Source organism: Ambystoma mexicanum, chromosome 1q (assembly GCF_040938575.1).
Source record: "Ambystoma mexicanum isolate Mex_15411 chromosome 1q, UKY_AmexF1_1, whole genome shotgun sequence".
In the NCBI taxonomy this organism is placed as follows: domain Eukaryota; kingdom Metazoa; phylum Chordata; class Amphibia; order Caudata; family Ambystomatidae; genus Ambystoma; species Ambystoma mexicanum.
In genome coordinates, this window is record NC_090922.1 from 93,940,278 (window position 1) to 93,963,993 (window position 23,716).

At 46.5% G+C, this 23,716-nt stretch overlaps 1 protein-coding gene across 7 annotated transcripts in view; it reads left to right on the plus strand.

Moving 5' to 3' along the window:
- Positions 1–12,007, plus strand: part of ANKRD11 (ankyrin repeat domain containing 11) — a 1,995,649-nt gene extending 1,983,642 nt beyond the window's left edge. For all 7 annotated transcript variants that reach the window (XM_069635589.1, XM_069635598.1, XM_069635590.1 and 4 more), the window contains one exon: positions 6,353–12,007. In XM_069635589.1, coding sequence (XP_069491690.1) covers positions 6,353–6,538 — 186 coding nt within the window. In that variant the 3' untranslated portion in view covers positions 6,539–12,007. The remainder of the gene's footprint in view (positions 1–6,352) is intronic.
- Positions 12,008–23,716: the final 11,709 nt, after the last annotated feature.

Consider the following 23,716-nt stretch of genomic DNA (forward strand, 5'->3'; position numbering starts at 1 on the left):
CAATGATTGTCCGCTGTCCGTGTAGGGATTATGCCCCAGGATCGCTACTCCCCCCATACGTTTTATTGGTACCGTAGTGTCCATGGGTGGTTGTGTCGTCCTGCAATTGCGTTACTTGCTGTACTGTGTGGACGTGTTGTTGTGTCGCTGTCATTTGCTGTTGTGCCTGTTGTGATATTTGCTGTGTGCTGGGCATCACTTGTTGTTGCTGTGATTGTGGCATGGTGTATTGCTGGCCCCCCTGCGCCTGACCATCTGTTGTGCGGCTTGTTGGTAGTAATTGCTTGGTGCCCCTTGGTAGCCCAGTTGTCCCTGATCACCCAGTTGTCCCTGATCACCCCATCCTGGTTGTGCCAGTCTTGCCCTGCACGTGCATGCTACATGTCCTACCAATCCACATGTCCAGCAAGTGGGCGGTTCTTGTGCCTGCCATGGGAATCCCCCTGTGCTACCCAAATCGCCTTCCTGTCCATGTTGGGAGTATCCTCGAAAACCACCCCCTGACTTATGTGCTAATGGTCCACATCTCCCCCCCCCCCCTGTTGAAGCCTCCTCTCCCTCTGTAGTTATTCGTGTAGCCGTTGCCCATTGTCGTGTATCCTCCTCCCATGGGTTGTACTGGCAGGGTGGGGCTAGTTATGAGCGTTCCCTCTAGGGCATATTTTGACTGGTTTTTTTCTGAACTAATTTTGCCTCATCTGCCTTCCTGCCCTCCTCCTTCTGTTTCACCTTTTCTTGCCATAATCTACAATGGTGTACTATTGTTAATTGTATCTCAGGCCATGCTTTTGCTTCCAACCCCACCAGCTTTTTCAATTGTCTCTGTATGGGTTCTGGGAGCCCCTGTATCAGTATGTGATAAAATATTGCTAGTGTTTTGTCCCGCGTTTCCAAGCATCACTTCTCTTGAATCTCCTGGATGTAATCAACAAGGTCCTCCTTGTCACACATTTTGCGTGACATGATTGCCCCTATGTCTGATGTCAGTGTACTGGACCTTCAACGCCTGCCATACTGCGTGTCTACAATTTGTAAATGGAGACCCGTCATGTGAGGTGTAGCTGATTGTTACTCCAGGAAACACTGTCCTCTTCCGGATGTCATCTGCCGCATCACCCAAAATGGATATTAAGAGTCCCTTGACATCACCAACCGCTAGCCTCTGCCCCGCTGTCAATTTTTCCATTTCGTATATTCATTTCTCTGTCCCTCTGCTTAAGGACAGTAGCCTGCATTTAATGTTTTCCTTGTCTGCATGCTTCCATGGTACATATTGTGGCCTTGTCCCCTCTCATTCCAATAATGGCATCTGTGTATAGTCTGCCATTTCCTCTGGTGTACATTTATATTGTTTTGCTTGTATGTCCTGTGTGTCATCCTCTGTCGGACAAATCGTCAAATAGTTCAATGAGATAGCTTGCGCGTTGCCTGTCCCCTTGTGTCCACCGCCTTGGAGTGAGTTACCCTTGTAATGCGCTATTGCTAAGCCTTCCCTTCTGCACCCGGGGAGGTCCCTGAGCCTGTTAACATATGGTGTGAGTGGCTATCGGCATCCCCTCCCGCTGTGCGCTTGTCCCTTCCCGTCCTGTTGTTGTCTCCTCTCGTGTTTCACATTCCCATGATGATCCTGTGCCCGTGATGTAAAGTTTGCTTAGCCATTCTCCATTTTCATCGCTCTGACCTCCACACAATTCATCCTCATCCTCATCACTGCAAAACCCCCCAGAGGATGTCAGTCTTGTACGTGGGCGGGGGTATCGGACAGTTACTGTTTCTAAATCTGTGTCTATGCACTTACCTGCATCCACAATGTCTGCCCTTTCCTGCGGTGCTGTCACCAATTCACTATTGTGTGGACTTAACTAACTCCTTACTGGCCTGTCATTTTCCTTTTGCGCTAGTTCTCCTGGCCAGGTTGCATCCTTATCTAACACCCCCGCCCTGGCTCTGTGTAGTTCCTTCATTATGGCATTACTTACCTCGTCCAGTGCCCTCGCGTCTGTCCCTTGAACTCACCTCTCCGCTACCCCTTGCTAGTATGCTGTCCAGTATCCTGCCCTCTTCGTACCTACGTGTTCCTTCTGATAACATTTTTTTCTTCCAGTGTGTCATTTCCCAGTCAATCTCTTCCCTTTCTTCTCCTATTTTCCCGTTGTTCCATGTGCGCTGCCCTTTCTGCTATACCTCATACGCGTCCCTCTTCCTTTCTTCTTCCCCTTTCTCCACGAGTTCCATTGTTACTCCCTTTTCTCTCTCCAGTTGCACATGTTCCTTTAGCTCAAGCTTCTTAGTGAATATGCTTTGTGTTTTCTTTAATTCAGCTATCTTTTCTTCCAGCTCTTCTTCTTCCTCCTTCGCTGAATTTCCTTCTTCCCTGCTACTGACCTCGCCCTCCCTCTGTATGCATCCTACTTCAGTTCTGTCTATTGCCTGTATCACCTCCTCTTCCTTCCCCGTGACTGTCCCCTGTATTTTTAACAGCACCTGTGCTGCTATCCATTCGTCAGGCCCTATACCTGCTAGTTCGAGCTGTTTTTTCTTTATGGCATCGCCATTCGCCAGTGTCCCTTCCGTGCTTATGGGGTCCCCTTTTAGCAACGTTTTCCGGTATTGCTCCTCCGAAGCATACAGTGGCGGGTTATGTGGGGTTCGAATATCCTTCTGCTGCGGTCAACTCTCAGGGGTTTGGCTGCCTCCTTCAATTCTCTTAGTGGGTTTAATTCCTCACTCTCTTCCTCACTCCCCTCGGCGTTGTCTGTTGCACCGCTGGGAGGTGCCTGAGGCAGAGAGTTTCCTCTCCCTCGCTCGTCTCTTCTTTCTTTACTTCTTGCATGATCATCATCCCTGGGCCATATCCCTCAAACATCCTCCAGAGCTCGAAAATATCTACATGGTTTGCTAACTTCTTCCCCTTGTATGTGTTGTGTAAATAGGCTAACAATGTTGAGTCTCCTTGCTGAAGTTACTGTTAGACGTCCAAGCTATCCTTATTTTTTGGTCTGTGCCTTTAGTCCATTCTATGCTGAACTTCACTAGCTTATCCCTGTATGGTGGCAGTGTTGCACAGATGTACTGTAGAGGTGTGGGAAGGAAAAAATGTGCTTTGAAACTTTCTTAATAACTTGAACACGTATTTCTCTATTGTCTTGCACTGGGCTGCTGTCGTCCGACACGCCCTCTAACGATTCTAGGGCCTCCTTTGACCCGTGGCGTGCAAAGCCCCCTGTGGCCTCACATCCAGTGCAGCGTGCTCTTGGGCCACCCCGCCCTCTCAGGGTTGCCACTGTCCGGCTCACCCTTGTTGTTGTTCGAGCTCCTCCTTTCCCCTATACTCCTCACAGCCTGCGCTGCGTATGTCTGTAATGTCCTACCCACATGGCTTGCACCAATGCTCGTGCACCCCCCTCGAGGACATGCCAGCGTTCTCGGTGCACGGCCGCCTGCTCACCTGCACACCTCCCTAGCCGCAGCCCCAATCTTCATTAAAAAAAACGCAATGTCCTATGCACAACTCTATGGGTGACGTCACCAGCTAACACAACGCATTACATATGCACAGTTTGAACATACATTGCATGCGAATTTCCACATAAACAATCCCCACAGCTGTCTTCCCACTACGCCTTGAGTGGAGTATCCATTAATCACCTTTTTTACTATAATTGTGCTGCACATGCTGCTTCTCCTTGCGTGTGATATGCTCCTTGTGTGGACCATACTCACATTGGGCTCACGCCTGCCGGTGCCGCTCGGCTGCGGACACCCCTCCCAGTCATCTTGTTGCCGGCCCACCTTGTCACAAGCAATCTCGCTGGGATCTCACCAGTGCCTCCAACCTGTTAGGGTAATTTCTGGTGGTCGGCAGAGCTGTACCCGGGGTCCGCGGACCTCCAGCTCGTGCAAGGCCCTAAATCCTTCAGTGTCCCAAAGAAGTAGGAGGCCCACACAAGAGTAATAGTTACTTCTGTTTTATTACAAGAAAATAGACAGGGACAGGCACAAGGAGCGTAGGTTCCAAGCAGCTTCTCATAACCAAGCTCACAGGCCCCTTTTGTATCTGAGTGATGTAACAATATGCGTCATCTGTGAAAGCTCGTCCCCAAACCTATCACCACTCCGAGTTAGTTCCCCGAGTGGTAGGTTCAGTATAGACCCGTATAGTGAAAAGTGTTATTGGTAGAGTAAAGGTCAGGTGGTACGCTTGGGACATCCCTAAAGGTCGCTACTTCTAAAAGGTTACATGGAGGGAATTGGTGATTGGTTGTGTTGTACTATCATCAGTGGTTAGCCCCCCGTGTCCTGATTGGTCCATCAGCGAGCCCCCAACCTGGGACCATGGTCGTCCCCCGCCCACATTGTACCTGATGTTAGCAACAATGTGCGACTGTCAGTGGACGACAATGGACAGGTCCTGCTATTTGCCATTAGACCACTCCTTTCTCCTCCCCTTCTGAGATGTTACAACTTTGTTGCGAGCTGCATCCCCGCTGTGGGACCCTAGAGTTTCTTCAGTCCTCAGGAGTTGGCGTCGTATCAGGTCGGCTTGGTCACGTATTGAGAGACCATAGCCGAGGCAGAATTATGAGGATTTGATTCATATTTTGCTCCGGGTAGTCGCAGCAGTGTCGGGTGTCACCTTGGCTTGGAGGACGCTGAATGTGGGTTGCAACATCGCGACCTTGGCTTTGGGGCTCCGATCACAGCAGTTCTGCGTGGTCATCACCTTCTATCTCTGCATGGCCTGCTCTGGGTTTGTCGACTCTGGTTTGCGGCCTACTTCGGCTTGGTTGCATGTTATGGCATAAGGTCCATAAGGATGGGGGTCTGTGGGTGCGATGTGGTTGTTTGCTCATTGGTCCAGTTAGGGTCTTCTCTTCAGGGTTAGTAGCATGGAGTCTCTGTAAGCATATACACAAACTCTTCTGGCGTCTTGCGTTTCTACAAAGCGATTGCTGGCCTTTGTGAGAAATAACGATGTACGTCTGTGTGTGTACACGGTCCGCTACGTCATAGCACTGAGCGTGTGGTTTGGTGCGTGTCTGATCCAGGTGCGTGGCAGCACATGTTTCTGTGTCTGCAACTATGTTGTTGTGTCATCTCTAACGATGGTGGCTTGGATTGTGAGACGTTTTAGTGAAGCTGGTCCATGCGAACGGTCTCAGCTCCGTCTTGCTTCCCACCTCATGCTCTGGGGGGGGATGCAGCCAGGTTTTGCAGGTGGGGCGTAGTCACAGTGGATGTTGACATTTGAGGCAGTGAACAGAGGTGCAAACTCATCCCACTGAGGGTACTTTGGTTGAGACGTCACGGGCCATAGTTTGTACGGGAAGAGACCGTCCCATTTTCCCTCTTCAGTTCCTTGAAGGTTAAGGTCTCCTAGGTAGATGTTGATGAAATGGTTGACAATTGATGTAGTAATGAGGTCTGTGATTTCATCCAGGTAGGCTGTTACACTCGGTGGTGGGTGGTAGATTAAGTGTAAAGTAGCTGCATTGTGGGAAAATGACATGTCAGCAGCTTCATGGATGTGAGTGGTGAAGGATCGTGGAGTGTGCATATCTTTGTTGTCTTGATAACAGAGACGCCCTCACCTGACATCTTCGTGCAGTTGACATGCTGAATGCTTAAGTATGCAGGGCCATGAATATCCAGGATGTGGCAGGAGGTGGGGGGGTAAGCCATTTCTGTCATTTGTGTCATGGTTGTGTTTGTTGATATCAACGATGTCTGCTACGTAGAGTCCAGCGAAGCAAGTGTTGATGAGCATGAGGTTACCTGTGCGTTTGGGTGGAGTAGTTTTAGTGCAAGTTGCATGTAGATGGCGTTGGATTAGAGCTGTGATGGTGCTTGCTGAATGTTTGAGTGTGAAAATTAGGGTGGGCATAGGCCGAGGTGTATAAGGTGTAATGCACACATGGTGGTCGGGTTCTCAGGGGTGTGTTGTGTCGGGGTTCTTCTGACACTTTTCCCTTTTCAGGCCCTAACGTAACCAAACCGGTGTACTGGTTGTAGCCCTTGTCTGTCCTTTGCTCGGGAACCACACAGAGGTAGGCATGAAGCAGTCACATGAGCAAGGGAATAATAGAGGTCAAAATGCATCCAAATGCGAACCACAATGGAGAAATAACTTGCTGAAACAAAGGCAACTTTATACACCCATCATGTTACGCATATAGCCATGTAAGTTTTAGGCATCAGCTTTTTATGTTCTTCTAGATCTTTTGTTTTTCTTTTGCTGAATTGAGACGGTTTTTGGTTTGGAAAAGATGGTTACACTAACCTAGCACAATTTACGTATTTACGTACATGTCTGCCCAGAACATAGTGTTAATATGTCCTTTTGTTTTACTAGACGTGCCTATTGATGAGACAGCAGCATGAAGCAGCCGCTCTACATGCTGTACAGAGGATGGAGTGGCAGCTTAAGGTTCAAGAACTAGACCCGGCCTGCCACAAGTCTTCGTGTGTGAACGAGGTCCCATCATTTTACGTGCCAATGGTCGATGTAAACGATGACTTTGTGCTCTTGCCTGCATGACCATGGTGACGTCGGACCTTGAACTTCTTCCACACCCCAAACTGGCAAGGGCAGGTCCCCTTGGCGCAGAAGTAAGTTTGGAAATCGTACTGCTCGCCGGTGAACCCACTGGCTAAAGAGGAAGAACAGCAACTAAGAGAATACCGTGAAATTGCACTTTCTTGCGGGCACATCCTGTCCTCGGAGCAAGAGACGGATGGGGAAACGTAGTGTACACAAGAATGAACTGTGGAGAGCGCTGGGAAAGGGTCACCTTTACGGTCCAGTCTCTGCAGCAGTAAAAGACCATGCTCCAGGCATCAGAGAGGGCGAGGCGTGCCAGAGTTAAAGGGATCAAGAACACTCAGTACATGTGCTGTAATACATATGGATCCGCGTTACTGTAGCTGCTGAACAGTTGATGGCAATCACGCAATCCACAAACTTGTGAAAAATTGTGATTTATCTTTTTTTTTTTTTTTTTTTTTTTTTTTTTTTTTTTAACCAAGAGGATTTTATTTTTTCTTCGCTTTGGAACTGCACCTTTAGCCCCTCGAGGCTCCTCGTAGAACTTAACACAAACACGGTCAGCGGGTAGCTTTTGAAAGTTTCTTGCAGCAAGCACGTTTACTGAGATCACCAGTTTCGGTCTACGGAGATGGGCGCTAGTCCATCAGAAGTGGCTTTTGGCCCCTGCAACTATTTTGGAGGCAGGGTGTTTTTTGTCCCCCCACACCCGGATACTCCCCCGCCCCACCAAACCCTCCCACTTTCTCTGACCCTTCCCCCTCCACCCCCCTTCCCCTGACACTCCCCCGTCGCCTGAAACAAGCTTAAACCCATAATGTCATCCAAAAGTCCTGATGGAGGCCTGATGCTCGTCCACGCTGCTGTACAGTCAAGTTGAGAACAGATGGCCAGATGTTTGCATCGCCGACTGTATTTTATTGGAGTATATTCCGTGTTTTGCTGGGGGCGGGGAGGGTCGGAGAGGGACGGGGGCCTTTAATTTATTATTTTTTTAATCTTGGGCATTGCATTTCTCTATCTGAGAACATAACTTGAAACACTACAGAGCCAATATTCCTAAAAAGAAAGAAAAAGTCGTATTCCGTAAGTGCTGTACAGTTTTATATACTTTTACCAGTGTACTTTGCTGCCTTCTAGATAATTTATTTTGCAAACACATTACTGCCCAGTTGTAAATAACGTATGTACTGTACCCTCACGTTCGGTTCTGTGAAAACAAAAAAGATAATTTTGCAAATAAATGCAAATAGGCCCTGGAATGTATAGTTCACCATAGGCAGTGCTTTCCCTTTCAGGAAGTGAGGAGGCATGGGGGGACCATAATGGCCAGCATTGTGTGCAGAGGTGGTCAGTATTTTCAAAAAAGGATGTCGCTCTATCCGGAGGCTGGGCCTTGTTTGAAACAAGCAACAGTCACCAAAATGTGCAACCTTTTTGAAGCTGTCCCGAATTTTTGTTTTTCACAAATCCTTACCTTTTTTCTGTGTTTTCTCATTTTTTAAGAAAATGAAAGTTGCGACAGATGCTGAACCCTATGGGATTGGCTTTATATGTTTCTGCTTTGCTTTGGGATTCTTCTGCAATCCTATAAAGCTTATCTGAAGCACCCCGTCTTAATTCCGTGTTCATCCCAATCTGTCCCTGGGACTCCGAGGATAGAGAGAGAGAACACGGGATTGTGCCCTGGAAGCAATGAGAGGGTGTGGATTGAAGGCACTGCAATGGGAAAGTAAAGCTGCCAACATCATGCTCTGGTGATACACTGGTGGACAGATTGCAGGATTCACGATTACCAATAGGAAGCACCTTGGCCTTGCAGTAAATTACTTCTTTAAAAGAAAATCTTTTAGTGATTCTGACCTTTTATAGGTGTCACCTGGGAATACGGTGTTCCATTTTTAAAGTCACTTCGTACTGCAGATAAGGCTCTAAACAGTTAATAGGGACACATAGAAAAACTGCACAAATATATTACAGTACATTGGGCAGTATTTGGTTAACCATTATGTGGTTAGCTCTTGAAGCATGAATGGAATCAAATGTACTACATTTAAAATACTTCTATTTATTACCTGATGGCAATCGGTTGTGGGAAGGCAGCTGATCAAGTGGCAGTGCCATGCAAACATGAAATCTGGGCTGTGACATTCAACCCCCGATCTAATGTGGTCTCATCTATTCATTAGCCATCGATCTTGGTGGCCCTGTATTGCTCAGAAGCATCATTTTGTTCCCAACAACTGGATTTCAAAAGAAGTTAGGCTAGCCGTTGTTTTTGGCTACTTATTGGGCATTTGGTTGTATGATGCATGCTACAGTCCAATGTTCATCTTTGTTTATCTTATTCAGGAATGAGATCACATGAACAGTACAGTCTTCTCACACCACCGTTAACATTTTTTTTCTGTGCGTACAAAAAATGTAAATATATCGCAATCACATGACTGTAATTGGCTGTAGCGAGAGAGGAGGTAACGAGAGCTAGAAGGAGCCAGTTTTGTGAATCGTTTCTTGGATGTGGCCTAAAATGGAACTTCCTGTGTTCTGCAGCATGGTTAGACGTTACTCACTTTAAATGTCACGTTGTGCATTAGATGAGTGAGTGGGTAACCTGCCTCAGTATTGTCTCCTCAGCATTGGGTGCCATCTTCATTTGTAGGAAAGTGTATGCTGCTTTTGCTGGTGGATGACAAAACCAAAACTACAAATCCAAACTGTAAACGCTGTTAATTTGACAGAACACACACAACTAAGCAGTCCTACCGCAGTAAAGCACATGCTGTCACTTAACTCAATATCCAAATGGAAAGACTCCTAGTTATACGCTGCATCTCCACAAAATCCATTAATAGTCAACAGATTTTTAGCTTCCCCTTGTCCAAGTCTTTTATCTTCCTGGTATGAGATCCTGTGATTGCTTGGGAACTTCTTTGCATTTTCTTATCAAATAATGATTGCCAATTTACAAACTCTTTGCAGTCCCTTACACATCTCGTATACATTTGCACTGAGAACTCCAAATGTAAACATTACAAGTATAAAAAAAAATCTCATCTAGAGTCTTTGTCTTGCCTTGGAGTCTGCAAAACCTCCACTTTTATTAAGCGATTCCTAGCAGTATAGTCTTGCTCTTCAATGCTTCGTTTTGATGGAAAATTGGATAGTCTTTCTCACCGTTAATACAATTGTTTCCCTATTCGAGCTAAATGTTCCAGATGTTGGTTTATTATTATTTTAAAAAAGGTGAATCTATTACAGTGGCAGCTTCTCTACAGTCACTGGCTGCATTCTAGGCTGAGCACTATGAACCATCCTTTGGATGAAGCCTCTTTTCCATGCTGCACTATTTTGTGGCACATTAGTCCTCGGTTTCACTCTTCAGATTCTCCTCTTTAAGGATTCTATTTACAGCTAGTTGGCTCACGGTTCGGTTATAGTTTCTGTGGAACCCTCCATTTACAATATGTATTTACTTGCACCGTAGTACAGATTCCTCTTATGGGTTCAGGCAGGATAGTGAAGGAAATGTCTACAGGATATTTTTGGAAGGAGGAGGATCTCGCCATTTTGTGATTTTTGTGGAGGTGTTGACCACAATACATAGATGTGAGTCTTTGGCCTCAAAGACTCCCACCAACCAGTTGTTAGTTGTTGATTAGACTGTTAGAAACTTGGTATGATCGAGTGATTTTAAGAAAAACAGAATGACTCAAGGGATGATATTTTGTATTCCCTCTCAAAAACAGACTTATTCCAAAAAGTAGAAAGTCAAGCATGCATAACAGGACTGTTGATTCTGGACTCCTGGTTCTCAAAAAATCTCCAGTTAGTTCCTCACACATTCATTCTGGTGGTGATGGGTGGGGAGGGTTGCACTATATTCCAAGTCACAGATTTTTCATTGTGCCACACGTGTGGCACTCATTTTCAAACTTGTCAACAGTTGTGATTTAGCAAAAGCAGCTTTCGGGGGTTTTCGTGCTTTTATTTAAAAAGTTGAGAGCACAATTTACATCTGAGTCTCCCTATTCATTTTTGATGTGAGGAGGTGAAGTGCATTTGTGTCTAAAGATGCAAATATCTGATTTATCAATAGGTTATATCTTTGTGACAATGGCTCACTTGACAGAGCTGCCACATGCAAAGAAAACATGCCACCTTTCCTTATTGGCGGACTTGCGGCAAGTCAGGGATTGATTTTACCCATTTCTGGAATAAAAACATTCTTAAATGAGAACATAATTTCAGATATATTCAGAACGATTACTCTTAACCTGCTCTTTTAACCATATTGACCAAAAGGTTTCCCATAAACGGATATTGCTTCAGTTTGCAGGAATGTTTTCCCTGTGTTGCACTAAAATGACTGTTTTAGGTCATTTTTTTTATAAAAGTGCAAAGCAGTTTTAGTTAATTGGGAGGCATACTTTTGGCAAGCATATTAAAAACCATGTAGCATATTGTATGTAGGAGAATCCGTTTGTCACTTGGCACAGTGTCTGCCTACGGAAAGCCATACCACAGCAAAAGTGAGCTGCCGTAAAGAGATAGGAGCGAATATCGTTTGGTAATTTCCTGTTCCTATTCAGAGAAAATCCACGTTATCTTTAAGAAACAGATCTGTTGCCCAAGTGAGTTTTTCTTTCTTTCTTCTGGTCGTTTCATACAGTATAGTGGCAGTTCAGTTTGCAGGTTTAAACAGCTATTTGACACACAACACCAACATGGAATGGAGGGGGGAATGGTTCGAGGGATTGTTTTGTCCCTAAAAATAAAATTCATAGATATTATTCCATACTTGATCAAAACAGAAATGAATAATTCCGCAGGTAAAACTTCCTATGCGACTCCCTTCCTGTTCTTGTTTTAAATATCAAATAGCCTGTATTAGCATGGGGACGTTTTTAATCCGCAATTTAAAGCAACATATAAAATCTATTAATTTACACCTGCGGGATGTGGGTTCATGTCCCAAAGTGTGGATTTTCCTCCAGTCATACTTATAATAAGGGGCGTTTACAGATGTTTTATAACTGGCCATTCACACCCTTTTCTGGTAATAGTCACTTGCATAGAATGTGGGGGGCGGGGATGAAGTAGCGCAGGATTGCGTTGTCAGTGGTGTAACATTGTAATTATATATTTTTTCTAGTTTATGTACATATTGGTGGACGGCGCTGGTGCCGCTGACACTGCAGTTCAGTTGCTGCACTTCTGTTCTTTAGCTGTGCAACTTTCAGCAGAAAACAAGAAAAAAAGTAAATACAAATGTTATTTTCTACACTTGCATGTACAGAAAGACGCCCTAGAGATGCTGTTGTCCCTCAGAGATAATGTTCGTAAATAAATTGAAAAAACAATCTTACTGTGGGTGAATTTCTGATCCTTTGCCTGACTCTTAAGACACATCCACTCTACAATTTGCTTCTATTAAAGTATTTGATTTTTTTTAAAGTTTGATTATAGGTTGTTTGTTTGACTTTTTCTTTTGTCTAAGTTCTCAATTTGTTCCCGTCTTCCTAGCTCATGTACAACATGTTTCTCAATTTCCTTTTTTTCTGATTTTAATGTTTAAATTGTTTTCACATTTATTTTACGGTATGATTTTGAATTCAATGCTATTTTTCTAATCGAAGTTATGCAAATTCTCTGACTGCTTATTTATATTTAGATGACACACTCATGCTCACAAAAAGTATGTTCTCGGCCGATACCAAAAGGGGGAATCCTTTTTAGTACTATATATACACACATTCATCTTTTGAGTGTATGCAGAGTAGAGTAATTGAAAAGGTCTGCCATTAGAGTGTGTATTGATGAAGGGATCCGTTTTATCAGGTAAAGTCATCCCCGTAGCACACCAGTAATGCACGCACAGATTGATCCAGAGCAAGACACATCATCCTTGCTGAAGTCCTGCGTCAACCGGTGCAAAAGCTATTGGCTAATCATGCTAAAATAAGAAGCAAAACCCCAGAGATGAGTTAAAATGCTAGCTAAAATGGAATAAGCTATATGCCTGATGCTTTACTTAATATAATATTCACCTCCCTTAATCATCTACTCAAATTGTTGGACTTCATTTTAATGGCCTCACTATAGTGGCGCCATTGCCCCGCCACATGAGGTGTTGATAATACAATAACAAGGTAATGCCTTAATCTTTGGGATGCTTTTACACTCTTATGAAGGGCTGTGGCTCGCAATGTGGCTTTCAGAAACCCACAACCAGGAATCTTGACAGATGGGGCTGATCTGGGAGTGGACTCCAAAGAAAGTTAACTTTCAACCTAGGAAGGGTCTGGTGTTGGCACATTTTTGATAAGCACATTTTCCAGGTTCATACCCAGATAACGGACACAGCAGATGGGCTGACTTTGACCTAACCAGAATATCCAAACCCTGACACAGGCAAATAACGAATAAAAGTGCTGATCCCTAATTGACACCAGTCTCAACCAGAAGAGCTCAGACAGAAAAGGCCGAATTGTGGGCTAATATTGAGATTTAAAAGGTATGGAAAGGGAGGACGGCTGTTGTGTGGACATCTCATATACTACTATAGCAAGCAGCCTTGAAAATTAACTGTTACAAACCCTTTTTGCCTCATCTATGAAATCACTCTGAGGAGAGCTGGAGTTTGGGGGGCCTATGTTCGTCATTTTTTCACTTTAAATGGAAGAATTTTAATGAGAGAATTAATTCTCCCTGCATACAGGTGGTGTATTGAGTATTTATTAGCGAATTGCCTAGCGATATTGCAGGGGAGAAATCCAGTTGTCCCCTGATGTTATAAGGGGGTGAGTTCATTGCTAAGGTGGGTATAGGAAGTTATAACGTATTGTAACACTTGTGTACAGGCACGTTATAAATGCCACATTCTATCATGATTTATAGGAAGATGAGAGAGAGGGGTGTGACCTATGGATGTGCATGATCAAATAACAGATGCCAAGGTACGTACACTTGGAGCCTAAATTCGACCCCAGCCTAATTAACGGTCCGCTCCATTTGATACTCCCATTAGAGCTACTTTTAACAGACCAAAGAGGGCCCAACTGATTGAATATATATTAGTAGGTCTGAGGCCTTGGCAATATATAGAGGTTGTGATCACAACTCACTGATGTTGTTGATGGTATTCCTGGGCCTCTGGAAAGGATGAACCAACGGAAGGTGAAGAGCTGCTGCCAGTGAATAACCTGGCAGTGGTATGAAGAAACGTGGATCACAAGCATGTTAGCCAAAATTGCAAGGGGCATGTGGTGAGTGTCTTTGAGGCTTTGGGTAGGAAGGTCTGTGATGTTACTACCTGACATAGCTTGAAGAAGGTAACCGGGGTAAAGTGCAGTGTTGTGGTTTAAATCCAAAGAAATGTATACAAATTAAGTTGAACTTTGAAGCAATAGTTGGAAGATAATAGCATGGAGATCAATATAGCCAGGAAAGATTATTAGGAAGCTATATCAAAAGTGGAAACTATTTGATTATGGAGAGATTTAGAGAAAACCGCAGCGGTAAAACAGTCATTACTTATGGCCTCTGGTTACAAAAGTCACAGCTATAGACGGAAAAAGTAATGTTACAGGGACTATGATTACACAGTACGATTGAGCATTGCATTTTAGGTATCTGTATAATGGTGGTGGGTTGAAATTGTAGAACATAACCCAGTAAAGTGTTACGAGGGGTGTTTGCCAGATCTGGCTGCAAGAGTTGATGAGGCGGTCATTACGCATAATATACAAACGGAAAGCCAGAACATCCCTGGGCCTTAAATGGACTCTTTTGTGCCTTTTCAAAGTAAACGTAGACCTTTGGACACCACTTGTATCTTTACTAATGGGGGTTCTAATCACACACAAGGTCTCGGGTTCCTGTTCTCCTTGAATATTTGTTCCTATTTTTAAACACAAGCAGGGTTAATTTGGTCTTCATCAGCTGTTAACCTTAAATACTCACCATTTCAGAATATGGGGCTGTTTATCCTTCACCATGTTATGATATATTTTATTTGCATCGCACTCATACACACGTGTTTCAGAGCACGACGAGGCAGGGAAAAGGGAGCAAGGGAGGGCAAAACGACGATCTTACTAGCCCCAATGACATTGAGAATGCGCAAGTACAGGGAAGGGGGAAGTGCAAGGGAGAGGGGAGGGTTGGAAAGTGCAAGCAAGGGATAAAAACAACTGGTAGTGCCGCCAGCAAAGGTGGCAAGTGTGAGGTTTAAAGTGCAGACAAGGCGTGTCTGATATTGAGGACTGATGCCCACCAGAACCATTTTTAGGAGATCCACAGTTGTGGTGTCCCCACCATTATGGAATAGTGGAGAAATATAAAAGGATAGATGGAAGTACTCTGTTGCTTTTAAGGATATGAGCACAGCCTTTGTTTTATGTTAAGTTTTGAAAAAGATGGTGTGAGACAAGGTGCTCCTTAGGTTAATGATGCAATTGTACATTAACTTGGAGCAATGAGCCAGATATGGACCAAAAGGCACAAAATTAAAGGGGTTTTAGGACAAGTAGCCTGGTTGGGCAGGGGTGTGTTCTCGAACCTTGCGCTTTCTTTATACCAATTTGTTAGAGAGCCCCTTGCTTGAAGAGTTGACTGATATTCAAATAGTATCTGGCAAACTGCTCCCGTTACTGCTTTATGCAGAACTTGCTGTTCTTACTTGGATCTCTTTTGGCGCTAAAGGAACAGGTTTTGAGGTATGTGAATTCTGTGAACAGCAGGAATTTGAAACCAAAAGTGTCTAGCACCAGGTTACCTAAGAGGAGTATCTTTGAGGAGGAGAAGTTAACTGTAGTGTAAGAATATGAATTGTTAATTTGTAAAGCACCCTGTGGGAACAGGCTTGCTACATGGCACCCATAAGAAAAATGAGAGGGTGGAGAAAGGGAGCGAATCATGCAGTTCTTGGACATTCTGAACCTAAAGGGGACATTCTGAATTTAAAGGGAAAGGGGGTAAATCTCAACTGTAAAGCAGCATTTTTTTAGGTTCAGATTGTCAACCAGGAGATGGGGGTGAGTTTTCTTAATCCGGTCATGTTGAACATCGGGGGGATGGAAGTGCTGGGAGAGGTAGGAAGCATTCTCCGTAGGCAGAGAACAACCAACCCCTGGGAATACTAAGGGAGTAAATGGTGTTATTGAGAGAATGTGGACCAGCCATACCAGAAGGCCCTTAACACACAGGACAAGTGCACGCAGAAGAGTGGCAACTAATTGGCTAGCTGCCAGACCTGAGACTGTGAAGGGCAAACTGTTGCCCACCATGCAAGAACACATGTAGAAAGCCAACCGAGTGCACCAGAAAAGTGGATTGTCTAAAGGCTTTTCATTCTCCAGCAGTTGTTCATGGAAACCAGTGGTGGTATGAAATGCACAGCTGAGTGAGTACATTTTGAATATTTAGAACAATTTGAACCTCCATGCCAATCTACTTCCAGGCATGAGTCAGTCTAAGTCAACCAGGCCGATAAAGTATTTGATTGGAATTTGGGGGTATCTTTCTTTGTCAATCGTCTATGGGCGAGTGGCATTGAGATTCTTTTAAATAGATGAAGAAAACAATGTCTTATGTAAAGGATGTCTGAGCCTTATAGTCATTGAAATGCTTGTCATTGAATCTGAGGATTTATTTGATGCTGTCATATTTGTACCTTCAAAATTATTTTAGCCAAATGGAATATTTCATATGGTTTATCACTTGGTCGGATGGATTGCCTGGATGATGTATAGTGGTTTCTCATCAAATTTAGTAGGCATTCCTTTTTATTTAATGTCTTTAATGCTAGTTTGTTTGCTTATCTGTTTTATATCATTGTGATCGCTGTGCACTTATGCTGCTCTTAGCTGGATTTTCAATTTCTAATTGATTCCTTCCTCGGACTGATCCTATCTGCAGCACTGCTGATCTTTGGAAACATTTCTGCCATCGGAGGGGAAGCACAGCTCTGCCCGACGCCTCTACAAACTCTTGTTGGACATGACCTCAGAGCCAGTATATATTCAGCTGCCCTGTGACCTTGGTTGCTTTTTTCCAAGCACTTGGCACGCTTTACACACTAAGCCCTCTGGTTTTAAACCTTGCATGGTTTGCGGCCTGCATATGTCAGTGTAGGATCTCCATTGCATCTGTTTGTAGTGCTTCGGGGGGGGGAAGAAAAATGTCAACAGTTGCGGGTGGTGCCAATTCATGCCTCCGAAGGCCCTCTGAAAAGGGCTGCTAAACGTGGGTGATGGCATGCACGCTCTAGGTCACGCAGAGCACCTATCTGAGGACGGATCTCCCGCAAAGAAAGGCCAGAAGAAGCTCTGCAAGAGGTCTCGCTCCACAGGCTGTTCTTTCCATCATTCTTCATCAAGGAAGATGAGTCAACGCTCCAGAGACTCTCCAGAAGCAGTGCCACAGGTACCCTTTCCCACCCAATCCTCCACCCCAGAGGAATGGAAGAACTTCTCCTTGAAAATGCTTGACATCTTTGCCAAGGACCTAGCACCAACAACTTTCGGCTTCAGCACCACCTGCTTCAATGGGACCCACTGAGGTCCCATACACCAGAATTGTACCCACAGGGGAACACTCCCGTAGACCTATTGGATCGGGCCTGGACCCCAAGAGCGACTGTCTACCAGTGCCAACGGCAACGCCTTAGGGTGTCGAGGCCTCTGCGTCGCTCCCACCCTAATCTTTGCTGGGCCAGAGGGACGACAAAGCCCCTCTAAAATACGCCCCTCTTCTGATGAGGCAGTTTAGGACAGAAATGAGCCAGATATACGACTAACACAGACCTATACTCTTTGGGATGGATCCCATGGGCTCGAGAGTCTAGGTTTTACGGGGAATGTGAGGACATCCAGTTACTAATCTTAGACCATCAGGAGGCCAGCGATCTTGACGCCTCCCTTGAGCTGTATATCCTTCTTGCTCCAACTACAGGTAGGCGTTATGCATTCTTCCAAAGGTTGATGACCAAAGTTGCTTAAACCCTGGGGTTATCTGCCTTGTCCACACCGAAAGTCCAGTTTGAATTGGCAGATGTTCTGGGCGAAGGTCCCAAAAATGAGACCTTGCTGTTGTTTAACATAGCTGTGGAAGCTCTGGTGTTGCGAGGTGTGGGAGAGCGCCGCCGCTACACCTGCAGTTGACTGAGCTGGCACAAGAACATGTCCATTTCTATCTGATCCAGCCTTTTTGTTCACCCATGCTGCTCATTACAGCTTAGTGGCTAGGGCTGCGATGGGCAAACCTGAAGACATCCACCTTTACTTTACTCGCGCCTTACAGAACGAGTAAGAGGCTGTATTCTGTGGAAAGAAGGTGTTTGCCTTGGGCAGCCTTACTCTCAGAGCAGTGAATGTCTCCTGCACCCTGACAAAGTTCTCTTTTGCCAGAGCACATCCCTGAAGAGGACATGAGAGGAGGGTTTCTGGCAATGGAACAGGATGACAGGGAGGCTTCCCTGCAAACTGGTCATGGCGCAGCTTTATCTAACGCTCCATGGCCACAAGTACAGTGGTGCAGCATCACTCTTTGCTAAGGACATTAGGCTTTGCTCAGGATATACAGACAAGGCTACTGGATATACCCTTCAAAGGGCAGTACCTGTTCAGAGCCAAGGCAGGCTACACCCTACAAATATTCCAGTCCTCCATGGTGACTGCTAAGTCTTTGGGGATGACAGTACTGCAGTCCTCTGTGCCATCCCCGATAGGTCAGTTCTTTCGCCTCTCTGCCTCCTGCACCCCAGTGGTCGAGGTCAAGCGGCCCTTGGGAGACTGAAGGGCAGAGGAAGAGGCAGAGGTACCCCTAGAGGTGGAACTGCAGCAGCCACTGTCCCCTTAGCCACCCAGCATGCAAAGCCTCTGTGAGGAATTCTGCCATAGGTCCCCTGTGGGAGGGAGAAAATCCCTGTTCGGCACAGAATGATCTTGGCCTAAGTGTTTCTTGGGCTGTACAGGTGATTCATCAGGGTTACCTTCTCCCTTTCATTCCGTGTCCTCCGCACCACTTCCCTTACACCACCACCTTCCCCCCTACACCCTATCCTTTTGGAGGAGGTCAGTCCGCTCCTCTCAAAGTGTACAATAGAACTGGTTCTGTGCTCAGAATGAGGCATGGGGTGGTACATATTTTCTGTTTCTGAAGAAATACAGGGGCTTGCACCCAATACTCGATCTGAGGCTTCTGAATGTGTACCTACGGAAAGACAAATTCAAAATGGTAACTCTAGCCCAGATCCTCCAAGCCTTCGATCTGAAGAACTGGTTTGTGCCACTAGACCTTCAGGATGCCTGCTTCCACATGCCCATTCATCGAAAGCAAAGGAAGTACCTGAGGTTTGTTGTGGGCCAACATCACTACGAGATTCCTATTCGGCCACCCAGGTTTTCATCAAGCTGCTGGCAGTGGTAGCGGCTCGCTTCAGGTGAGGGACATTCATCTCTTTCCCTACCTGGATGACTGGCTCATCCAAACACACTACCCAAACCAGACGTTTGGGCATTTTTCAGCACATGGCCTGTTGTACAGATTTATCGGGGCTGGCTTGGACACTAGCCTTGACAGAGCTTTTCCGCCTGGGGACCCCAGTGCCCAATATTTCTCAGACTGCAGCTGTCCCCAGGACAAAAGATTGTCTAGCCGGACACATTCTGAGTCTCCTGCACTTGCGTACTCTCCAGAAGACCCCACAGCACCCATCCCAGCTTGACATGGGTATCTAGCAGGGTCTTGACTACCCCTACTTTTGTACTGGCTAAAATGCACGCACACATTTTAAACTCCTCTGACGAATTTCCCATACCTGGCGCTTCGTTCCCCCGAGGGCATTCACCTACAGTGCTTTACGGCCATAGCAATGGGAAAAGGCGCTATACAAGTGTCCATTACATTAGAAGAACATTTAGTCACAGGAATTAAAGTCCTTTGTTACCAAGTAGTGGGCGCAGAATGAGGTTGAGCTAAGCCATTTCCGAAGCCTTCCATTTATCCACATTATACTCTTGCGTCCCATCCCCTTTCCTCCATACTGTATGAGCGTCCCTTCTTAGCGATGGGAGACGGAACCTTTTTCACCAGAAAACCTTCATCCTCTTTAAATTTTAGAGGCGTGCGGTGGTGCGGCCATGGGAGCATGCGCTACCCTGACTCCGCCCACCGGTGCCACTCCTCAGTCCCCTTTTCCGCATCGACAGGAACGGGACGATTTCACCAGCGCTCCTGGGTTTGGTCTCGCCATGTAATTCCACATGCTCGTCCCCGGATTCTTCTCTTATCGTTTTGTCTTTGTCATCTAGGTACTTGGTCCTCCAGCATCATGCTCCTTCTCGGCGCATGTCGACTTCAGCAGGTTTCAGCAGGTGTCCAGCCTGTGAGAGACTCTTTTCCACATCTGACCCCCACACTCTTTGCCTCTGCTGCCTTGGCCCTGACAATGGCAGGGAAGGTTGCACTCCAGAGGACTTGGAAGAAGTTTGTCCAGCAGAGATCGAGGCCCAAGGGAGGCCTGTTATTTTCTATCGCACCCTGTAAGGGCAGCTCCTTCCCGAGGAAACGCCCAAGCGGGAGGAACTTCTCGGGTTCTGTTACCAGCACATGCACCGATGCTAGTCCAGCTACCGGCCTTAGGGCCGAGGGGTATCCAGACCCTACCAGTATCAGTGCTGAGGGACCGCAAGGGTCTTCTACCGGGTCTACACCGAGGGGCTTCGACCTTGTACCAGCACCATGTCCGAGGGGGCGCCTTCATGCAGCACTACCGGCGACAATGCAGAGGGGGGGGTACGTACGCCTTCCAAGACTAGACCTGCGGTGCGGTATAGGCCTCATGTTCCAACACCAAGAGTCTTGGGCAAGGCCATGTCCGGAGGGCCATGCACCACGACTTTGGCATGTGCCACGCAGCCCGACCAAATGGCTGCCACGCCATACAACATGACACTCGTCCGATGCCCCTCCTAGGAACTCGTCGGATGCCCCTCCTAGGAACAGAGCAGGCAGGTGACGAGTTTCAAGGTGGGACTGGTGTCAACCAGGTATGTGGCCTACAGTCTATCCATCGGTAGCGCAGGACAGGTTCCCCCTGGAACCCAGACTAAGTGTGCCCCAGCAGCCCCCAGCCACTCCATCAGTATCCCCTGCCTCCTCTCCAGCCTCTGAGGGCAGGTTCTTCAAAAGGTTTTTGGGGCTGATGCAAACCCCCCAGATGGGTGCCATCCTGAGGGATGCAGTCAGGGACTTGCTCCCTCCGGTCACTCAACCAGCACCTATAGTCATTCCTCCCATGGCTCCGGCACCACAGGCCCCAGCGCAGCCCCCTCTGCCGGCTCTGTTGAATCCGCCCCCAGTTCAGCCGGTTCCGAGCCAATCTCCGCAGCTCACAGCGTCCAGCACTCCTCCTCCCGCGACTGTCCAGGCGGATACAGACGAGGACCCTGACACACAGTCATCAGCGAAGGCCTTCAACGACAGGCTTGCAGGTTTGGCAAAATAGCTGGGCCTTCCTCATCCCGAGGTAGAGCAGCCCTGAGGAGGGGGTTGTGACAGAGGTCCTCTCCTTAAGATCCCCTACCAAGATGGGTATCCCGATCCAGAAGGACTTTGTCGCTCTGGCCAAGAAGGGTTGGCTCAAGCCACACTCTGCCCACCCTGTCAATCAGCGCCAAGTATAGACAGATGGAGGCGGATACACTCTTGCTGCCAACGCACCTCGCGCCGCACTCGGTGATCGCGCCGGCATCACTCTACTCTAAGCCCCAGTCGTTCTCAGCCACCTCATCCTCAGCGCTGCTAGGCAAGGAGAAGATCTTGGAGGCGTACAGGAAAAAGCTGTACTCCGCCTCCCTGCACCTGCATCAAGCCAACACGGATGCCATGCTGGCAGCTGCTAACCAAAGGTTGTGGCGGGAAATAGCAGACATCCTTGTTGGGGAGAATTCTCATTGATTGCTAATTTCCCTCACCTAGTGAGTCCCCCAGCAGCTTTGCTGGATTTCTGGAGTTTATTTTTTCACTTGATAAGAGTGTGAGCTTTTCCCCTCACCTGTGTTTTGCTATGTGTTTCTACCTGTTTCTTTTTGATTGTGGGCTCTGGAGTACACCACTTCTTTGTGTGCGTCACCCAGCACTTTCTGTGCAGTGGCACAGGGTTGTCGTTCATACGCCCCCGACTCCATTTCTGAGGTGACTACCGTCCCCCAGAAAAAGGTAAAGTTACCATTAACTTTACTTAGTCAATCTACCAAAGATCCAGTACACCCCATCTTCCATGGAGTGCTGGAAAGGGTTAATTCGTATCCCTTTTTTATCTGTACCTCCTAGAGCATTTTTCGCTTTTTTAACATTTAGACTTGGCTGGTGGCAGTGGTATATACCCTAACTTTTCTACCGCAATTATATTAGATAAACGTGGTACTGTTCTTGGCTATTATATTAGCCTTGAACATAAACCCGCTTGACCAAATCGCCTTTCTTTTGGCTCCGGTTGGGTTTATTCGCCATTTCTTTTTGTTAAAGTCCTTCTTGTGTTTTACTTTGCGCGGCAAACTAGGTTCGCCTTCTTTGTTCACTGTCTTTTGGCAGGCTTCTGCTCAGAAGCCCTCCTCAAGGCGCCTGGCTATCTAGGCGGGCTGAATGTGAGGGAGGGGTGTAGTCACCCCCTGCACAGGGTATCCTAGGAAACCCAAGTCGCATTTTGTCATGATTGACCAGGGTAGTTGTCCGGGCTGGACAACCCACCTGCTGGGAGATTGACAGCCAGGCTGTGGGAATGGGTGTTTTTCGCATAAAAGGCAGGTCTTTTGGGCTAGAAGTCAGCGAGTCGCCACTGGAACTAAAAGGAACCGAAGAGAAGCGGAGAGAACGACGGCTGCTGCAACTACCCAGTCCCAGTGAAGCCCTGCTGCAGTCCTTGGCTATCTTCCCTTCAACGACTTAAAGGAGATCCAGTCCAGAGTCTTCTTCCCTTGAGCTTGGTGGGGATAACCAGCTCATCTTCCACAGACAGAGGATCCTCTTCCTTGGTCGAAATGGCTGCACGCTGCTGTAGTGGTCCAGATAGCCATCTGAAGAGCCTCTCCTGTTTTTAAGGAGCACACCTTTTATTCCTCATCGCTGCTGCAGGCCTCATCCCTGTGTGGTGCAGACCCCCTTCAGACGACGTCCTTCACAACGAAGCTCCAGGAATCGTGGGTCTGCGGGAAACCAACAGGAACAACTGCCAGGGCACCAGCTGCACCATTGGAACAAGGTACGGTGATATGCTTGAGGAAACTGGGTGAACCCCTTTTCTTCATCTCCAAGGCTTGCCCTTGTCTTCCCTCCTTCGTATAACTTTTGCTTCCGAACATTGACAATATTGAAGTACTTTTGGCTACGTTGAATCGTGAACTGTCTGACTGTATGATCTTTGGCAACAGGCCCCTGGTGTCACTTGACCCTGGCTCCAGCCCTTTGACTTTTGAACTCCTGTCTCTCGGTTCTGTCTGCCTAACCAAAATATTGCCTGTGATTTTTGCCTCCAACTCCCTCTGGGTATCTCATGTGCTAAGTGTTTTTGTGCCCCGGTAGCATTTCATGTCACGGATACGCGTTTATTTAGTAGACCGAACTGTCAAAAAGTGATCGCAATCGTATTCGCGGTAATGTTTTGTTCGTAACACCGGTTCATTCAAACACAGGGTACTTACCTTGAGACTTACTGTACAGAGTGAATTGGTTAGTTGTATATTTAACGTGTGGTTTTTGTTTAAGTTTAATAGAAGTGTTGTGTTTATAACGAATGGTTTAAAAATAAATGTATTTATATTTTTCTACCTGAAACCTTGAATCAGTGTTTGTTTGAGTCACAGTAATTGTGGTCCCTTTGTGTAATCTCTGCTACTGCTCATATACTCTTGAGATAAGCCTGGCTGCTCCGCCACTGCTACCACTCTGACATAGTAGTACAGGCTTGTACCAAAGGTAAAACTTGTATTGCCACCTGTAGTCTTAATTGTGTGTAGTGGTCCCTAAGGGCCCTGCACAGGATTCTGCCTAACAGTCCTTACGGAACTTCCGTTGCAGAGCCAGGCACGCTTCATGGCTTGTCTATGCGAATCCAGACTGGTAGCGCAGGACATCATGGAGTCCACAGTGGCCCACATTGATACCGCT